This window comes from Oncorhynchus mykiss, chromosome 23, assembly GCF_013265735.2.
Source record: "Oncorhynchus mykiss isolate Arlee chromosome 23, USDA_OmykA_1.1, whole genome shotgun sequence".
NCBI lineage: Eukaryota > Metazoa > Chordata > Actinopteri > Salmoniformes > Salmonidae > Oncorhynchus > Oncorhynchus mykiss.
Window position 1 is genome coordinate 40590928 of NC_048587.1, and position 19095 is coordinate 40610022.

Consider the following 19095-nt stretch of genomic DNA (forward strand, 5'->3'; position numbering starts at 1 on the left):
TGTACCAATGTATGTCATCGATCGGAAGTAACAAACCTCTTCTCTCTCGCTCTCTCTCTTCCCCCCCAGGAGGCAAGACAGACACGGCCTCCTCCTCTTCCTCCTCCAGATCTACCAGTCCCACCAGCCAGCTCCTCAGCCCTAAAGAGGGGGTCACAGGACCCCCTTACACCCCTGGACCCCTCTATACCACTGGGCCCCCCTACACATCGAACCCGAACACAACCCCTACACAGCACGTCTTCAACAAGTAAGTGTCAGGCAGAAATAGAACGAGACAGTTGAAGCACCGGGAATATTGAACTTGTTGTCACTGTCTGTTTGTCCTCATAATTTAAAATCCAGACAGAAGATTTTTTCCAGAGAACCAGATAGATATATGGCCAGGTTATATATCCCTGATGTCCTTGTGTCACTAAGATAGATTGAAAGGTTGTAACAGTTTATCCTTGATATCCTTTTATATAAGATCTAGTTGTGTAACACAAAACAATATATTGAATGTGTGCATGATGCTGAACAGTCACGTTGCTCTCTGACAGAAGAGAAACCCTCACATGTATAGAAGGAGAGAGATAGAGAAAGATACAAATACAAAGGAAGAGAGATTTGTTCAGGGACAGCCTGAATGAAACCGATGTGTTTTTGTGTGTTTATTTAATCATGCTCACAGTCTGTGTGCTAGTCTGAGATATACTGCACACTCTCACTTCCTCTTCCTCTCTCCCTGACTTCCCCTTTCTATCTTTCTCTCTTTCCCTGCCCTATTATATACCTCTCTCTCTCTCTCTCTGTCTCTCGCTCTCTCGACAGCGTCATTCAGTTGATATGCATCTCAAAGGGAACAGGCCTGGGCCTCATCATAAAAGGCGGAGCTAACCGAGCCGAGGGACCAATGGTGTTGATTCAGGAAATAATACCTGGAGGAGACTGCCAGAGGGTGACTTGTCACTATGTTTACCTTTTGATACAGGGGGAATCAGGTGTTATTCATGGGTTTTTACATGGGGTTTTGTGGGAAGACAAAGTGTGAGACAGGAAAAATATGTGTTGGTTCAACTGACAATGACCATGTTTATTATAGTCAAACTATAGGCTAATGATATTCTCTATCTACATTCCAGGACGGTAGACTACAGCCAGGAGATCAGCTGGTGTCGATTAATAAGGAGTCGTTAGTTGGAGTGACCTATGAGGAGGCTAGAAGTATCCTGACACGCACCAAACTCAGGTGGGGCGCACCTGTATGACTTTACCTGAATATGTATTGACAGGATAAACCTCCTAAGGTCTACCACCTTGTTTTCAAGGGGTTCCTGTATAAAGATACAGTAGAAGAAGAGTAAACATATCTACTGTAGTAATTGTGTGAACTGTAACCTAGGATGCGTTCATGGCACCCTATTCTTTAAATAGCGCACCACTTTTGACTTGATCCCTATGGGCCCTGGTAAAAAATAGTGCCATTTGGGATGTATCCATATTTACTACTTTATAATTATGCCAATCCATTCTCATTTCTCTGTCCTTCTTCAGACCAGACCCTACGGTGGAGATAGCGTTTATGAGACACAGGTCTTCCTCCAGCTCTGCTTCCTCCAGCAGTGGCCCCCAGAGCCCTATCACCCCCCAGGGCCCAGTCAGCGGAGCCCCCGCAGTGCCCCCCATCAGGAGAGAGACCATGGCTGTGCTGGGGGCCCTGCCTCCCCCTGCATCACTGCTCCAGCACAGGAGAACCACACTCCCTGCAGCCCTCCCTGGGGTTCCCCTGGTGGTGCCCAAGAACACCTTCACCCCCAACCCCGCCAGCGAGACTCTGCCATCTGTCAACCTTAGCCAAGTTAGAGGCTGAGGCTCGAACACAAGTTCAACACACACACCCACTCACACCAGTCTTCTGTGAATATGGTTATTCCTCCTACATAGTATTAATGGTTGGTGTGGTTGTGTCCTGCAGGTTCGAATGAGAACAGAACAGATGTGTGTCTCCTCCCCCCGTCAGAGTCCCAGCACCACAGATGCCAAGCCTGGTGAGATCTGTCTACTTCTCTATCATCTCTGTGTCTCTGTCTCTGTTTTTCTCTTTCGCTCCTCCAATTATTTCTCTCTCTCTCTTGCTCTCTCTCTCAGCCTCTTTCTCTCTCAGCCTCTCTCTCTCTCTCAGCCTCTCTCTCTTAGCCTTTCTTTCTCTCAGCCTCTCTCTCTCTCTCCTTATTTCTTCTTCTCTCCCTCCCTCTCTGTCTCACCTTCACATTTGCCTCTGGGCTAATATAACTATTCTGACATTTCTTTGTTGTTGATGTACATTTGGGAACATGGTGTCCCATGGCTTTAAGACATGTCCCAGTCCCACCCTCCCATACAGTACACCTACAATTTGAATGCATCACAAATGGCACTCTATTCTCTATGTAGTGCACTAATTTTGACCAGGGCCCATAGGGTATAGGGTGCCCTTTGGGACTCACACCTCCAGGTGTGAACTATACTGGGAAACTGGTCACAGCAGGTGGTCAAGAAGAGATAATAGTCAAATGAGGGTGTGCCTTTTAGCCCTTATCTCTCTCCACAGGACAGAGCCATGTCATAAACTCAGTCAGTGAGTCAGGCAAACAACCAGCCCAAGTAATGATGTGACCTATACTTGAAACCTACATTTGAAACCAGTTCTAACATGATATCTTGTCACGCTCACACGCACACCTCGCTCCACGTGTGTCTCTGTGTAATTTCAAGGGTTCACAACTGTTTTGTGCGTTGTTGTGTATCTGTTCTGTGTTATTGTTCTAGGCAGTTTTACTTCACTGAGCTGGGTTGTACAGTTCTAAAGAAATGTACTCTGCTCTACTCTGTTCTATACCACTCTAAGCAGTTCAAAGCAATTCTGTAAGGTTATGTGGGGTACCAAAGTTCCCCCTTGTGAGAAAATGAAGTATATTCTACTCTGCTCTATAATGCCCTATGTTGTCTTCTAGAGTTGGCCATATGAGCCCTGGTCAAAAGTAATGCACTATATAGGGAATAGGGAGCCATTTGGGAACCCAAAATCAGATATATCAGAGACTGTTGCGTTGGTACATAGAGAAGATACACAGCAAATTATCCAGTGAAAAACAAATTCACACTGAGAGTGTTACTATTTGAATAAGGCTTTACACTTAGCAGTGTGTTAATGTAACACTTCCGGTGCCTATATGGGTCCACAGACTCAACATTTTCAGTGTTGATTTAACTCTGTTTGTTTTTTAACACTGGAGATTTGGCTGTGTAGACTGGTAGGACAGATGTAGCGTGGTGTGGCGTGCAGCCAGGAAGGAGGAGATCGAGTGAGGCGGGAGACGCTTCATCTGAATGTGTCAAAACAAGACATGTCTATTAGGTGGAAAAAGGCTAATCTGGCCTTGGATGTCTAGTCTACACAGTCTAGGGGACATTTCGTCCCACACTTGGACCTGGAGGTGTCAAAAACAAGACACTGTAATCTTCCGGATGGAATCCCTTCTCAGAATAATGTTCTTTGAGCGGCTTTGGTATGATGAGTGATGTTGTCTGGATGTTCTGTGTTGCTAAACATGTTAATGATCAGTTGATACAGAGATGTGAATGATTGGCAGATAGGCTTCCTTCAAGTGTTGCCCAGAATGTGAATGTTCAGTTGGTGCAGCCATTTAATCAGATATGACTCCTATGCACACATTTTAAACGTTTACTGCATTTGTCAACGTAACTTAAAACTGTTTTACATACATTGTCTACCTTCTTTACCTATACTAATTACCTGAACTACCTCGATTCACCACTTCCAAACTTTCAATTTGTTATAATAATAATAACAACATATGCTATTTAGCAGATGCTTTTATCCAAAGTGACTTACAGTCATGTTTGCATACATTTTACGTTCAGGTGGTCCCGGGAATCAAACCCATTATCCTGGCGTTGGAAACGCCATGCTCTATCAACAGAGCTACAGAAGACTATATCTGTATGTCTGTCAGAGGACTGTACAAAGGACTGCATATGTCTATCATCTTGCTATGTCGTGAGCTTGGTACATTTTTAACAAATATAATGTGGGGGTTTGAAAAGCTGTGAAGCAGAGCCGTCCATCAGAATAGTAATTTCCTCCCTCGTTCTTTCTGTCTTTTTCTCCTCTGTGCCTTTCTCTCTAATTATGCCTCGCTCCAGACTCTGTGATACTGTCTGTTTACACCTGGGGTGCGTTCAGTTCACTTAAACGTTTGCTACATCGCTGAGCGTTTTTAACTGAACAACACATTTTCCACAAACTTTGTTGTACTGAAAAGACTTTGAGATACGTTTGCTCCTTTTGGTGGGTGTGCTGGGATGTGGCTTGAAGCAACGAGTGATGCATTTAAAGAGCAGGTCTGCATTTTGAACCCATAACCCAACCCCTCCCCGTTTTTCAACTGGTTCAGTAACGTTTCCGTTCAATTGAATGTTCTATTACACTTTTATGTACTGAACGCAGACCTGTTCTCTCTCTCTCTCTCTCTCTCTCTCTCTCTCTCTCTCTCTCTCTCATGTAAATGTAATAAACATAAGTCATAAACGTCAAAGAAGAGATACATTAACACCTCACCTGTGTCCCGATACTCAGAATCCTACCCTGCCTGTCAGCCAAACAGCATCCAGCACACACCACACAGGAAGTGCTCCCTCAGCTCCATCAGTCGCCTCAAACTGGAGAGGCTGGAGCAGGTGTGTGTGTGTGTGGAAGTTTGTGTATTTGTTAGCGTGTATTGGTGGACTGTAATGTCAGGTCCATAATGATTGGCACCCTTGATAAAGAGCAAAAAAGACTATAAATAAAAATGACAAACAATGAGCTATAGTGTATGCACATAAATAAAGATGTTATACTAATACAATAGTTCAGAGAAAGAGCTTTTGTTTAACAAATAATAACTGTATAACTCACAGGAGGCTGGTGGCACCTTAACGGGCTTGTGGTAATGGCTGGAATGTAATGTGTGTAATGGTATCAAGCACATAGTGTCTATGTGTTTGATACCATTCCATTCGCTCTGTTCCTGCCATTATTATGAGCCGTCCTCCCCTCAGCAGCCTCCACTGGTATGACTGTATGTGCCTGTACCTGAGGATTTGTGAGTATGTGTGTAGGAATGTTTGTGATTGTCTTGGTGTGTCTGTAGATGTATGTGTACAGTATGGATGTGGTTTGATGGCTAGGGTCATTGCAGTGTAATGATTGTGTTGACTTTGACCCCTCCCTGCAGAGGCATTGCTCAATAAGCCATTACTGCTGCTGGCCAGTCATTTGCTCTGGTCTAATCAAATGGATACCTACACTCTTAGAAAAAATGTGCTATCTAGAACCTAAAAGGATTCTTTGGCTGTGCCCATAGAATAACCATTTTTGGTTCCAGGTAAAACCCTTTTGGCTTCCACATAAAACCCTTTTCACAGAGGGTTCTACCTGGAACCCTTTTTTCTAAGAGCGTACAGTCAAGACAATGTGCATGTTACTGTGTGTGTGTGTGTGCGCACGCGTTGTGGTGCATGTTGTTCAAGCTGCTCCAATCCCTCTCCCACAACATCATTGGAAAATCGATAGGCACTATTCACATTCAGCACACTAGGTGTGCGTGTGTTTACTACTCTGTGTGTGTGTAGTCATGTGTGTATAAATGTGTGAGGGTAGGGTGTGTGTCTTTGATACGGTGTGTATAAACTCTGTGTGTGTGTGTTGGCAGGCTCTGGATGCATTAGGACTGAATCCTACGGAGGCACAGAGACAGACGTTGAGGGCCAGACTGCGAACAGACCCTGCTGGGACCGTGGCCTACGCAGGTAAGACTACACTTCACCATAACCTTACCTGATCCTAACTCTAACCTTAAGCCTGCTGGGACAGAGGCCTACGCAGGTAAGACTACACTTCACCATAACCTTACCTGATCCTAACTCTAACCCTAAGCCTGCTGGGGCCGTGGCCTACGCAGGTAAGACTACACTTCACCATAACCTTACCATAGCTCTAACCCTGCTCTGACCGTGGCCTACACAGGTAAGACTACACTTCACCATAACCTTACCTGACCCTAACTATTATTCTACGCAGGCAAGATAACCCCTTACCTTACCTGACCCTTAACCATACACAGGTAACACATCATCTCCAGCTATGTCTAAACTATACTGTATAGATAAATGTTTTTTTTTTTTCATTGAATGAAAGCTTCTAAATTGCTTTTGTTAAGTTCCCCAATAAGAAACCAAAAATCGTCGCTCAACAGAAATAGGGAACCAAATGACGTTGAAAAACAGAACGAAACAGGTGGGGGTTTAAAATTGGTTCTGAAAGGCATCCATGGGGGTGCCTACAGACTGGATTCTGACCAAGCAAACTTGTGTTAATGTGGTCTTAACACACACCCAGTAGATTTGCCTGATATCAGAAACTAAAGGAAAAGAAAACCCACACCAACGTAGGTAGGGGAGTGCAAATAACCGTGGAGCAAACCAAGCAGGTGAGACAAGACTTCAACTTAAAAAGGAAGAGCTAGTGGTATCGCTCTTCCAACATCTCTCATGCTAACTGGAGCACTGGGCCAGCACAGGGGAAACTAACGACTAACTAACCAGGCGACAGGGGCAACACATCCTGACCAAAGAGGAGGATTCCAATCAAGGCAAACCACACCCAAACAAAACCAACATCGAAAACCAAATCAATCTAAACCCCAAAGCCTATAACACTTTCAACACCTCATGTGCATTCACATTGAATAGTGGTGGGTGCAATGTAGCAGCGGCAGCCTACCAGAAGAGATGAAGGCGTGGCCTATTGAAGGGGGGTGGCTTTCACTTAATTGTTTGGCCACCCTTGAGAGTGAATATCATTCCAGGTAATGTATTTTGTTGAGATGTTTTTTTTATTGTTATAATGTTCACTGACTGCACGGAATCTTAAATTACAGTACATCTGTGTAAGTATTGTGATACTAAAGAGCCTGGGAAGGTTTCCATTGATGAGATGGTCACCATTTGGTTACAATATTGTAACCAGATAAAGTGAAACTTCACCGTTAGACATTATTTGGGGTGTTGTTCCAGTCTCCCTACATAATTATGATTGATGAGAGGTGTTTCAGACATAATTATGTACCATAGTGGTATTTGTTTATTTTCACGCTGGGAGAGGTCAACCAATTGCGTCATCGGTTGATTGAGCCTGCTGTCTGATCTAAAAGGGAATGAGGTCGAGTTTTGTAGAAATTATTGTGGCCTTTGTGTTCACCGATTGGGATAAAAACGCTTGCAGTGAGTAGATATGGTTGGCCTTCTTCAATATAGCCATTGGACCTGTCTCAACGGTGTTCTTATATGCCACGACATTGCAGGATATCTAGGTTGACACGTTTTACCTGGCTTTGTAAAGACTGCAACCTGACGGTAGCCCTAGTTCCTTGTCCAATTGTGTTCCCACCCTCAAAGGCAGGCTTTTCAAAACAGGGGCAGTACTAGTTTCTACGGGTTCACAGGAGCCATGTTAACGTGCACCGTCTATCCAAGATTGCTAAATAATTACAATGGCTGCTTCTGATGATTCCTCTTTCCAAGAAGAGCTTGACTACAAAACAGTCTTTGATTTTATTTTACATAGGGACATATAGTGCCATTCATTTGAGCTGTAATATACTGAAGCAGAGTTGAGAGAGATAAATAGAGTTGTGAATGCTGAATTGCCGGTGCTGTCCAACCATGCTGACAGAAAAAATAAGCCTGTGCTGCAATGAATTTGATCGCGGACAGTTCTTACTGGAGAGGGTCACTGCAAACCCCATGGATTGTGTGTGTGTGACAGACCATCAATGTTTCTATGCACACGTGGATAGAGGGGTGCTGGAGACATCCTTCAGAACTTCCCAGATCAACTGGAGACGGCAGCATAGACCAGCTGGACCAGGATGGCAAATGACAAACAAGTAAGTTGTTTTGCTGTCGGTAGCTAGATGGCAATGTAAAATCTTTTTACACAAGGCAGTGTTGTTCAGTACAGTATCATTTTGTGATCGATTCGGCCATAACGGGGCTTGCTAGTAGCATTTACAAGCCAAGCTAGCCAAGTTGAGCTAGCTAGCTTTGTTTGCTACACCCAAAATGTACTGTAGTCTAACATTATAGATAGCTAGCCTCAGTGCATCTCATTAGGAGCAAAACTGGATAAATGTTTTGATTGTGATGACGAAGAGTAAAGGAATGACTTTGGCTTTATGACTCAGATTAGTCTTGGAGTAACTATACCTGTGTGCTGTAGCTAAATAGCTAGCTCACATTTGTCTGTGAGATGTCTCATATTTTACACCATGCTGTTACAGTAAGAAATCAGTCATTACACAACGATTGTCCATGAAAGTCTAATAGCGTTTTTGTCATTCTCTTACAGACAATAGATTGGTGGTTTACAGATTATTTTTGGAGTTTGTTTTACGCGGTGGAGAAGCTAGGCAGAGGGTATTGAATCCCCTTGCCTGTGTGTGTTGTTGGTGCCATTCAAGCAATTTATCCCTCACATGATGGACAGTCTGTTGGATACAATGAAGTTGATGACTTAAGGGAAGATGTGGAAAGTCCCATAACAACAATATCCCATTGTATCAAAGTGGCTCCGAACTCCACCACCCAAACACACCATATGCAAGTATTCTCTTAGTAGAACTGTAGTGTTTAATATAGGCGATAGTAGTATATTTTCCTCCTACTGTATATATGTCATACATATATACATACGAAAACAGAAATTCCTTATTTCCATAAGTATTCAGACCCTTTGCTATGAGACTCGAAATTGAGCTCAGGTGCATCATGTTTCCATTGATCATCCTGAAGATGTTTGATTGGAGTCCACCTGTGGTCAATTCAATTGATTAAAGATGATTTGGAAAGGCACACACCTGTCTATACAAGGTCCCAAAGTTGACAGTGCACCACCTCAGGGAAGTGACCAAGAACCCAATGGTCACTCTGACAGAGTTTCAGAGTTCCTCTTTGGAGATGCGAGAACCTTTCAGAAGGACAACCATCTCTGCAGCGCTCCACCATTCAGGCCTTTCTGGTAAAGTGGCCAGACGGAAGCCACTCCTCAGTAAAAGGCACATGATAGCCCGCTTGGAGTTTGCCAAAAAGGCACCTAAAGGACTCTCAGACCATGAGAAACAAGATTCTCTGGTCTGATGAAACCAAGATTGAACTCTTGGCCTGAATGCCAAGCGTCATGTCTGGTGGAGACCTGGCACCATCCCTAAGGTGAGGCATGGTGGTGGCAGCATCATGCTGTGGGGATGTCCCAGGGACTGGGAGACTAGTCAGGGTCGAGGGAAAGATGAACAGAGCAAAGTACAGAGAGATCCTTGATGAAAACCTGCTCCAGAGCACTCAGGCTTGAAACCAATCGAACATCTCTGGAGAGACCTGAAAATAGCTGTGCAATGAGGCTCCCCATACAGCCTGACAGAACTTGAGAGGATCTGCAGAGAAGAATGGGAGAAACTCCCCAAATACAGGTGTGCCAAGCTTGTAGCATCATACCCAAGAAGATTCAAGGCTGTAATCACTGCCAAAGGTGCTTCAACAAAGTACTGAGTAAAGGGTCTGAATACTTACTGTATGTAAATGTGATATTTCAGTTTTTTATTTAATTAATAAATGTGTAAAATTCAGAATCTGTTTGCTTTATCATTATGGGGTATTGTGTGTAAATTGATGGGGGGGGGGGGGGGGGGGGGAATTTAATCAATTTTAGAACAAGGCTGTAGCATAACAAAATGTGGAAAAAGTCAAGGAGTCTGAATATGTTCCAAATGCACTATATTTCTAAATTCCATCCTTTTACTTTTAGATTTGTGTGTATTGTTAGATATTACTGCACTGGTGGAGCTAGAAACACAAGCATTTCGCTACACCTGCAATAACATCTTCTAAATATGTGTATGTGACCAATACATTTTGAGTTGTCTACTTATTTGCTGCATTGACAGAGTAATGTACAGTTTTTTTTAAACATGTTTACTTGCCAACAAATTAAAGTTGAAATGATACACCAACTCCCTGCATTGTTTGTTTTAGCATTAAGATTGTAGCTAGTTACTTCCAAATACATTTAATGACTATCACAAATTGATCCAAAAGTTGAAGTCAACACTTTATTGGTTTCTCATGCAGCTGGAACCATTTAGTCACTTGTCAGTACACTTGTAACAAATATTATATAAAACACCATTATGTACAGTTAGCAATATCTATACTACAATGCAGTTGTGAGTATACTAGGCTTTTTATATCAGTGTTTCCCAACCCTGGTCCTTGGGTACCCCCAACATTACAGTTTTGTTGTAGCCCATGGCAAACACATCTCATTCAACTCATTGAGGGCTTGATGATTAGTTGAATCAGGTGTGCTTGTCCAGGGTTAAAATACAAGCATGTACTGTTGGGGGTGCTTGAGGACCAGTGTTGGGCAACAACGTTCTATATTACATTACAACATCAGTCTAACTGAATATGTATGAGGTGTTGGCAAAATGTTCTTCGGCTGGTGAACCTCATCTTGTGTTGGCAGCTGGTCTGGCAGCTGTGGCAGCTGGTCTGGCAGAACTTCATGAGTTCCATGACCTTGGACTCAGACACTTTTTGTCTCTTGCCAGCCCCGTGCAGTCTCTTCTGAGTCAGATGATGTTGATCTTGAACTTGTTCCCTGCTGAAAGTCTCATCCAATGGGTCTAAATAATCTACGGTTGAAACTGGTGTCAAGGTAATCATCAGCAGTAGTCAGTGATTAGCCAACATTTTACTACTTTGTCCCCATCAATACACACTGAAACAAGGTACTATATATACCTATCCCCCTTGTGTCAATAGTCATGCATACTAACCTTCACACACAATACCCATCCCCAACAGACACCAGTCAGTCACCCACACCATCCCATCCTTACTCTGCTTTTCTCCAATTTAGACTTCAAGCATAAACAATCAACTAAGCCTCCATACAGAGAGAACAACAGAAGTTGTAGCCTACTTATAAACACACCAACTATGACATCAAGACACGGACCATGTTGATGCCAAGCTCCAGTATATGTATTTGCTCACCATTGAGTCATGGAAAGACTTAGCAAAGGTGACTTATAAGTCAGCTACACTACCCGCATTGCAATCAGCATTGTATCAATGTGACGTTCTATCTGCTACACCAGAAACCAACCAAAATCTATTTTTTTCCATTCACAAGATAGAATGAACGCACGCGTCATCCATCGAGAATTGTAACCTCGATTCTTGACCGTGGACGCTGCTGTAGACAAGATAGAATCCAACGCGTGCGCTATGGGGCCAAATAGACAGGGTTGTCTTAGATTGTTGACAACATGTAAAGATTTCGTCTCCAATGTTTATTGAAAACATAAATACATTTGCGCAATGAGCACTTATTGTCTCTCAAATACATTGTTACAATTGTTGGTTAGCTGGCCAGCAATTGTTTTGCCATGTTAGCATAGACGTGACATCAGTCAAAACACTTCAAAACAAGACATAGTATCAAGAACAAGATAAAACTAGCTGAAATGAGCCACCTACGATTCCCTACATGGTAGATTCTTGTCTTTCTTGCTAGCTATCTGGCCATCCAGAATCACAACAACACGGACTTCTGCCCCATTTAAAGCGAGCGTATCACTATTGTGATGTTGACAGCTAATCTATCTATTGGGTGTGACGTAACGTGGGCAGTATAGCAGCTTTCATTGATTTCAAAGGAAGCGTTCCCTCAATGGTTGATGGCAGGCCGGACGTCCGATGGCTGGAGTGTAGTAGGGCCGTAACACTAGTTCCTGGTGCTGAGCTTGCTGTTGATGCTGTTGCAGATCTTGATTGTATCGGACTCTGGAAATAGAACACATAGACCAGTCACGTTAGCCTCTGCAGTAGTTAGTTGGCTAGCTAGCAAATGGTTAGTTATGGTCCGGTAGGCTTTAGCTAACATAATCTAATATAGCTAACGTTATCTTGCAACGTAACAAATCACATTGCCAGATAGCAGCTGGCTAATTACATTGATTTGCCTTGGAATGTCTAGCCAGAGTATTATGAAAGCGAGCAAGCTAGATTTTGCTTTAGATAAACAAATGTAGTTCGCTAGTTAGTTAAATTAGCTAATTTACCTCTACTCGACACCTTAGTAAGGTAATCAATGAAACGTTACCCCAGCAGTCTGTGCATGCTTGTAGTTTGCACATCCAAGGTACTGAGCACCAATTCACGACTAAACTTTGCAGTTGTTGTCGACACGAAAATAAATAGTGCTTCGCAAGCTGATGTACTATGAACGAGTGGTTGGTCCAGCAAGTAACGTTAGCTACCTGTTGACACCCATTCTCAACGTTGTTTGCTATTGCTATAAATTCTGCATATTGTGGTTTGCTCACAACCAGGAAATGTTAAAGGTGCGTTTCTACCGGGGAGATGCAGAAATGCTCGAATTTGCAAGTAGTTAGAAAACACTCGATCTTTATGACACATATTTTAGGCCTATGTTAATAACATATTAATGGACATACACCGCGAAAGAGCAGCTGTGGCATGTCCCTTTACTGTGAAAGTCTTATGTAAAGAAAGTGTTTGGAGTCATTATTTCATGTTAAAGAACCAATGTAATATCTTGATTAACAGGTTTTTAGATTGAATTGCTTGCACCACAATTGAAGCAATTTCGATAGGTAAAGAAAAAATAGGTTGTGTGTATATATATACAGTACCAGTCAAAGTTTGGACACCTACTCATTCAAGAGTTTTTCTTTATTTTGGCTCTTTTCTACATTGTAGAATAACAGGGAAGACATAAACTATGAAACAACACATACGGAATCATGTAGTAACCAAAAAAGTGTTAAACAAATGAAAATATATTTTAGATTCTTCAAAGTAGCCACCCTTTGCCTTGATGACAGCTTTGCACACTCTTGGCATTCTCTCAACCAGCTTCATGAATGCTTTTCCAAGAGTCTTGAAGGAGTTCCCACATATGCTGAGCACTTGTTGGCTGCTTTTCCTTCACTCTGCGGTCCAACTCATCCTAAACCATCGCAATTGGATTGAGGTCGGGGGATTGTTTGAGGCCAGGTCATCTAATGCAGCACTCCATCACTCTCCTTCTTGGTCAAATAGCCCTTATTCAGCCTGGAGGTGGGTTGGGTCATTGTCCTGTTGAAAACAAATGATAGTACCACTAAGCCCAAACCAGATGGGATTGCGTATCGCTGCAGAATGCTGTGGTAGCCATGCTGGTTAAGTGTGCCTTGAATTCTAAATAAATCACAGACAGTGTCACCAGCAAAGTACCCCCTCACCATCACACCTCCTCCTCCATGCTTCACGGTCGGAATTACACATGCAGAGATCTTCGGTTCACCTACACTGCATCTCACAAAGACTTGGCGGTTGGAACCAAAAATCTCAAATTTGAACTCCAGACGAAAGGACAGATTTCCACCGGCCTAATGTCCATTGCTCATGTTTCTTGGCCCAAGCAAGTCTCTTCTTATTAGTGTCCTTTAGTAGTGGTTTCTTTGCAGCAATTCGACCATCAAGGCTTGATTCACGCAGTCTCCTTTCTGAGGCTGGTAACTCTAATGAACATATCCTTTGCAGCAGAGGTAACACTGGGTCTCCCTTTCCTGTGGCGGTTCTCAGTTTCATCATACTTGATGGTTTTTGCGACTGCTCTTGAAGAAACTTTCAAAGTTCTTGAAATGTTCAGCATTGACTGACCTTCATGTCTTAAAGTAATGATGGACTGTCATATCTCTGCTTATTTGAGCTGTTCTTGCCATAATATGGACTTGGTCTTTTACCAAATAGGGCTATCTTCTGTATACCACCCCTAACTTGTCACAACACAATTGATTGGCTCAAATGCATTAAGAAGGAAAGAAATTCCACAAATTAACCTTTAAGAAGGCACATCTGTTAATTGAAATACATTCCAGGTGACTACCTCATGAAACTGGTTGAGAGAATGCCAAGAGTGTGCGAAGCTGTCATCAAGGGAAAGACTGGATACTTTGAAGAATCTCAAATCTCAAATATATCTTTATTTGTTGAACACTTTTTTGGTTACTACATGATTCCATATGTGTTATTTCATAGTTTTGAGGTCTTCGCTATTATTATACAATGTAGGAAATAGTAACAATAAAGAAAAACCCTTGAATGAGTAGGTGTGTCCAAACATGTGACTGGTACTGTATATATTATTTTGTATTTATGTTATTTATTAAGTTTAACCAAAGGGGAAAGGTAAGTTGCGTGTTGAAAGAAATAGGTTGCAACTAGGTTTGTTAGTAATCAAACATAAAAGTCGGAATTGAATCATATATACACTGCTCAAAAAAAATAAAGGGAACACTAAAACAACACAATGTAACTCCAAGTCAATCACACTTCTGTGAAATCAAACTGTCCACTTAGGAAGCAACACTGATTGACAATACATTTCACATGCTGTTGTGCAAATGGAATAGACAACAGGTGGAAATTATAGGCAATTAGCAAGACACCCCCAATAAAGGAGTGGTTCTGCAGGAGGTGACCACAGACCACTTCTCAGTTCCTATGCTTCCTGGCTGATGTTTTGGTCACTTTTTAATGCTGGTGGTGCTTTCACTCTAGTGGTAGCATGAGACGGAGTCTACAACCCACACAAGTGGCTCAGGTAGTGCAGCTCATCCAGGATGGCACATCAATGCGAGCTGTGGCAAGAAGGTTTGCTGTGTCTGTCAGTGTAGTGTCCAGAGCATGGAGGCGCTACCAGGAGACAGGCCAGTACATCATGAGACGTGGAGGAGGCTGTAGGAGGGCAACAACCCAGCAGCAGGACTGCTACCTCCGCCTTTGTGCAAGGAGGAGCAGGAGGAGCACTGCCAGAGCCCTGCAGGCCACAAATGTGCGTGTCTGCTCAAACGGTCAGAAACAGACTCCATGAGGGTGGTAATGAGGGCCCGACGTCCACAGGTGGGGGTTGTGCTTATAGCCCAACACCGTGCAGGACGTTTGGCATTTGCCAGAGAACACCAAGATTGGCAAATTCACCACTGGCGCCCTGTGCTCTTCACAGATTAAAGCAGGTTCACACTGACCACATGTGACAGACGTGACAGAGTCTGGAGACGCCGTGGAGAACGTTCTGCTGCCTGCAACATCCTCCAGCATGACCTGTTTGGCGGTGGGTCAGTCATGGTGTGTGGTGGCATTTATTTGGGGGGCCGCACAGCCCTCGTGCTCGCCAGAGGTAGCCTGACTGCCATTAGGTACCGAGATGAGATCCTCAGACCCCTTGTGAGACCATATGCTGGTGCGGTTGGCCCTGGGTTCCTCCTAATGCAAGACAATGCTAGACCTCATGTGGCTGGAGTGTGTCAGCAGTTCCTGCAAGAGGAAGGCATTAATGCTATGGACTGGCCCGCCCGTTCCCCAGACCTGAATCCAATTGAGCACATCTGGGACATCATGTCTCGCTCCATCCACCGACGCCCCATTGCACCACAGACTGTCCAGGAGTTGGCGGATGCTTTAGTCCAGGTCTGGGAGGAGATCCCTCAGGAGACCATCTGCCACCTCATCAGGAGCATGCCCAGGCATTGTAGGGAGCTCATACAGGCACGTGGAGGCCACACACACTACTGAGCCTCAATTAGACTTGTTTTAAGGACATTACATCAAAGTTGGATCAGCCTGTAGTGTGGTTTTCCACTTTAATTTTGAGTGACTCCAAATCCAGACCTCCGTGGGTTGATAAATTTGATTTCCATTGATAATTTTTGTGTGATTTTGTTGTCAGCACATTCAACTATGTAAAGAAAAAAGTATTTAATAAGAATATTTCATTCATTCAGATCTAGGATGTGTTATTTTAGTGTTCCCTTTATTTTTTGAGCAGTGTATTTGGTTTCAACTAGGGTTGCAAAATTCTGGGAACTTTCAATAAATTCCCTGGTTTCCCAGCAATCCTGCTTGGAGATTTCTGCATTTCCTGCTTTTTCCCTCTTATTCTGGGATTCCTCCAACTGGGATTTCAGGAAAACCAGGGAATTTATTGAAAGTTCCTGTAATTTTTCAACCCCAATTTTTTTTTAAAATGAGAACCTAATTCAAAACTAGTTGATGCAAAAAATGTTAATTGATCCAGAGTCATTTTTTACAGTTGTACCCTCATTTTAAGCCTGATCTTTATGCTGACTCTAACTTGAACACATTACACTAGTTCCTTAACCTTTACCTTAGCTTTCTAACGCTGACATTTACTGTACCTTACCACTTTACCTTAGCTAACCCGTTCACTATCTCTGGCCGCGTTCTCCTGCTCAGACGTTACATGCATCAACCCATGATTGCGTGTCATTTCATTGACTGTGCCGTTGGGCACCCGATTGCTATAACATATAATGTGGTTAGTTGATAGGTAAAATACTTATCCAGGCATTGTAAGATCTGGCATGTGTCAGCAACCACATGAAAAAAATACTACAGTTTACTATAGAATACTACAGCACTTACTGTATAATTCTCTAGTAAACCTCATAATATAATCCCTACAGGTTATACAAAAGAGCAGAAGTGCTGAATTATCTGTTCAGACCCCAGTCCTACCTACAAGTTATGGAACATTTGATCTTTTAGTATTTATCCAGTAGGTTTCCAGATGGAGAAAGCCTCCGCGTTTGTGTCAAAGATAATACAACAAAAACACGATAGTAAATACTACAGTAATGCCTGAAAAAACACCACAGTAAATACTATAGTGTAGTACAGTCTGCAAAAACACTACAGTTAAATACTGCACTATACTACAATCTACAATCTACAAAAACACTACATTAAATACTATAGAATATACTACAGTTTTCTTTACTACAGTATGTATACAATAGTTAACTGTAAATACTACAGTATACTACAGTAAATACCACAGTATCCAGAAAAACATTACAGTGAATACAACAGTCAAGTATGCAAAAGCACTACAGTGAATACTATTGTATTTATACCATAGTATACTTCTAGTATTTTTTCATGTGGGTTATCTTGACCACACAAGTCTGCTGATTTTATTGAAAGAGGACATTATAATAAATGTTCTTTCATCCAGAGAACTTCCTCTACAATACATACAGTTGAAGTCAGAAGTTTACATACACCTTAGCCAAGTACATTTAAACACATTTTGTTCACAATTCCTGACATTTAATCCAAGTAAAAATTCCCTGTCTTAGGTCAGTTAGGATCACCACTTTATTTTAAGAATGTATAATGTCAGAATAATATTAGAGAGAATGATTTATTTCAGCTTTTATTTCTTTCATCACATTCCCAGTGGGTCAGAAGTTTACATACACTCAATTAGTATTTGATAGCATTGCCTTTTACATTTATTAATATGGGTCAAACGTTTTGGGTAGCCTTCCACAAGCTTCCCACAATAAGTTGGGTGAATTTTGGCCCATTCCTCATGACAGAGCTGGTGTAACTGAGTCAGGTTTGTAGGCCTCCTTGCTCGTGCACGCTTTTTCAGTTCTGCCCACAAATTTTCTATAGGATTGAGGTCAGGGCTTTGTGATGGCCACTACAATACCTTGACTTTGTTGTCCTAAAGCCATTTTGCCACAACTTTGAAAGTATGCTTGGGGTCATTGTCCATTTGGAAGACCCATTTGCAACCAAGCTTTAACTTCCTGACTGATGTCTTGAGATGTCGCTTCAATATATCCATATAATTTTCCTACCTCATGATGCCATCTATTTTGTGAAGTGCACCAGTCCCTCCTTCAGCAAAGCACCCCCACAACATGATGCTGCCACCCCTGTGCTTCACGGTTGGGATGGTGTTCTTCGGCTTGCAAGCCTCCCCCTTTTTCCTCCAAACATAACAATGGTCATTATGGCCAAACAGTTCTATTTTTGTTTCATCAGACCAGAGGACATTTCTCCAAAAAGTACCATCTTTGTCCCCATGTGCAATTGCAAACCGTAGTCTGGCTTTTTTATGGCGGTTTTGGAGCAGTGGCTTCTTCCTTGCTAAGCGGCCTTTCAGTTTATGTCGATATAGGACTCATTTAACTGTGGATATAGATACTTTTGTACCTGTTTCCACCAGCATCTTCACAAGGTCCTTTGCTGTTGTTCTGGGATTGATTTTCACTTTTTGCACCAAAATATGTTTGTCTCTGGGAGACAGAACGTGTCTCCTTCCTGAGCGGTATTGTCACGCCCTGACCTTAGAGAGCTTTTTTTGTCTCTATTTTGGTTTGGTCAGGGTGGGATTTGGGTGGACATTCTATGTTCTATTTTCTATGTTTTGTATTTCTTTGTTTTGGCCGGGTATGGTTCTCAATCAGGGACAGCTGTCTAGCATTGTCTCTGATTGGGAACCATACTTAGGCAGCCCTTTTTCCCACCTGTGATTGTGGATAGTTAACTTTGTTTGTGGTACATAGCCCTTAAGCTTCACGGTTGTTTTGTATTGTTTATTGTTGGTGTCATCCTAAATAAAAGGAATATGTACGCTCACCACGCTGCGCTTTGGTCTAGTTCTTTCGACGGCCATGACAGGTATGACGGCTGCATGGTCCCATGGTGTTTATACTTGCGTACTATTGTTTGTACAGATAAACATGGTACCTTCAGGTGTTTGGAAATTGCTCCCAAGGATGAACCAGACTTCTTGAGGTCTCCAATTTTTTTCCTGAGGTCTTGGCTGATTTGTTTTTTTTTCTTCTTAATCTGTCTGTAAATTTTTTGGGGAAAAATGACTTGTGTCATGCACAAAGTATATGTCCTAACCGACTTGCCAAAACTATAGTTTGTTAACAAGAAATTTGTGGAGTGGTTGAAAAACGAGTTTTAATGACTCCAACCTAAGTGTATATAAACTTCTGACTTCAACTGTATGTATAATGTAGCATGTTTCTATTGAAACTGTAACAAGTCTTTTCTTATGTGTTTTTCAGCGATACAAAATTGTGCAACGAGCATCTATATTTCTAGATTGTGATT

The 19095-nt window shown here is 42.4% G+C and overlaps 1 protein-coding gene and 1 long non-coding RNA gene across 4 annotated transcripts; one reads left to right on the forward strand and one right to left on the reverse strand.

Annotated features, from left to right (window-relative positions):
- The first annotated feature begins 922 nt into the window (after window positions 1–922).
- Window positions 923–8844, forward strand: stxbp4 (syntaxin binding protein 4). Of its 2 annotated transcripts, XM_036960781.1 has the most exons (8): window positions 923–983; window positions 1125–1231; window positions 1537–1840; window positions 1958–2030; window positions 4622–4722; window positions 5739–5835; window positions 7884–7973; window positions 8435–8844. In XM_036960781.1, the coding sequence occupies exons 3-7, from the start codon at window positions 1565–1567 to the stop codon at window positions 7964–7966; spliced, it is 630 nt and encodes a 209-aa protein (XP_036816676.1). In that variant the 5' UTR covers window positions 923–983; window positions 1125–1231; window positions 1537–1564; the 3' UTR covers window positions 7967–7973; window positions 8435–8844. The 2 variants fall into 2 exon arrangements, with proteins under 2 accessions (XP_036816676.1, XP_036816677.1); XM_036960782.1 differs by having other exon boundaries at window positions 951–1231.
- A 1324-nt stretch (window positions 8845–10168) lies between these two features.
- LOC110502766 lies at window positions 10169–12541 on the reverse strand. 2 transcript variants are annotated; one of them, XR_002470374.2, is made up of 2 exons: window positions 12251–12541; window positions 10169–11931 (listed from the first exon to the last, which is right to left on the reverse strand). It is a non-coding gene; the product is annotated as an uncharacterized LOC110502766 (long non-coding RNA). The 2 variants fall into 2 exon arrangements; XR_005039269.1 differs by having other exon boundaries at window positions 12210–12541.
- Window positions 12542–19095: the final 6554 nt, after the last annotated feature.

Excerpts from the sequence above, each read along its gene's own strand:
- stxbp4 (XM_036960781.1), top strand. The coding sequence starts at position 1,565 with ATGAGACACAGGTCTTCCTCCAGCTCTGCTTCCTCCAGCAGTGGCCCC. Across the intron at positions 1,841-1,957 it reads CATCTGTCAACCTTAGCCAA|GTTCGAATGAGAACAGAACA; the intron begins GTTAGAGGCTGA and ends TGTGTCCTGCAG. Across the intron at positions 5,836-7,883 it reads TGGGACCGTGGCCTACGCAG|AGGGGTGCTGGAGACATCCT; the intron begins GTAAGACTACAC and ends ACACGTGGATAG.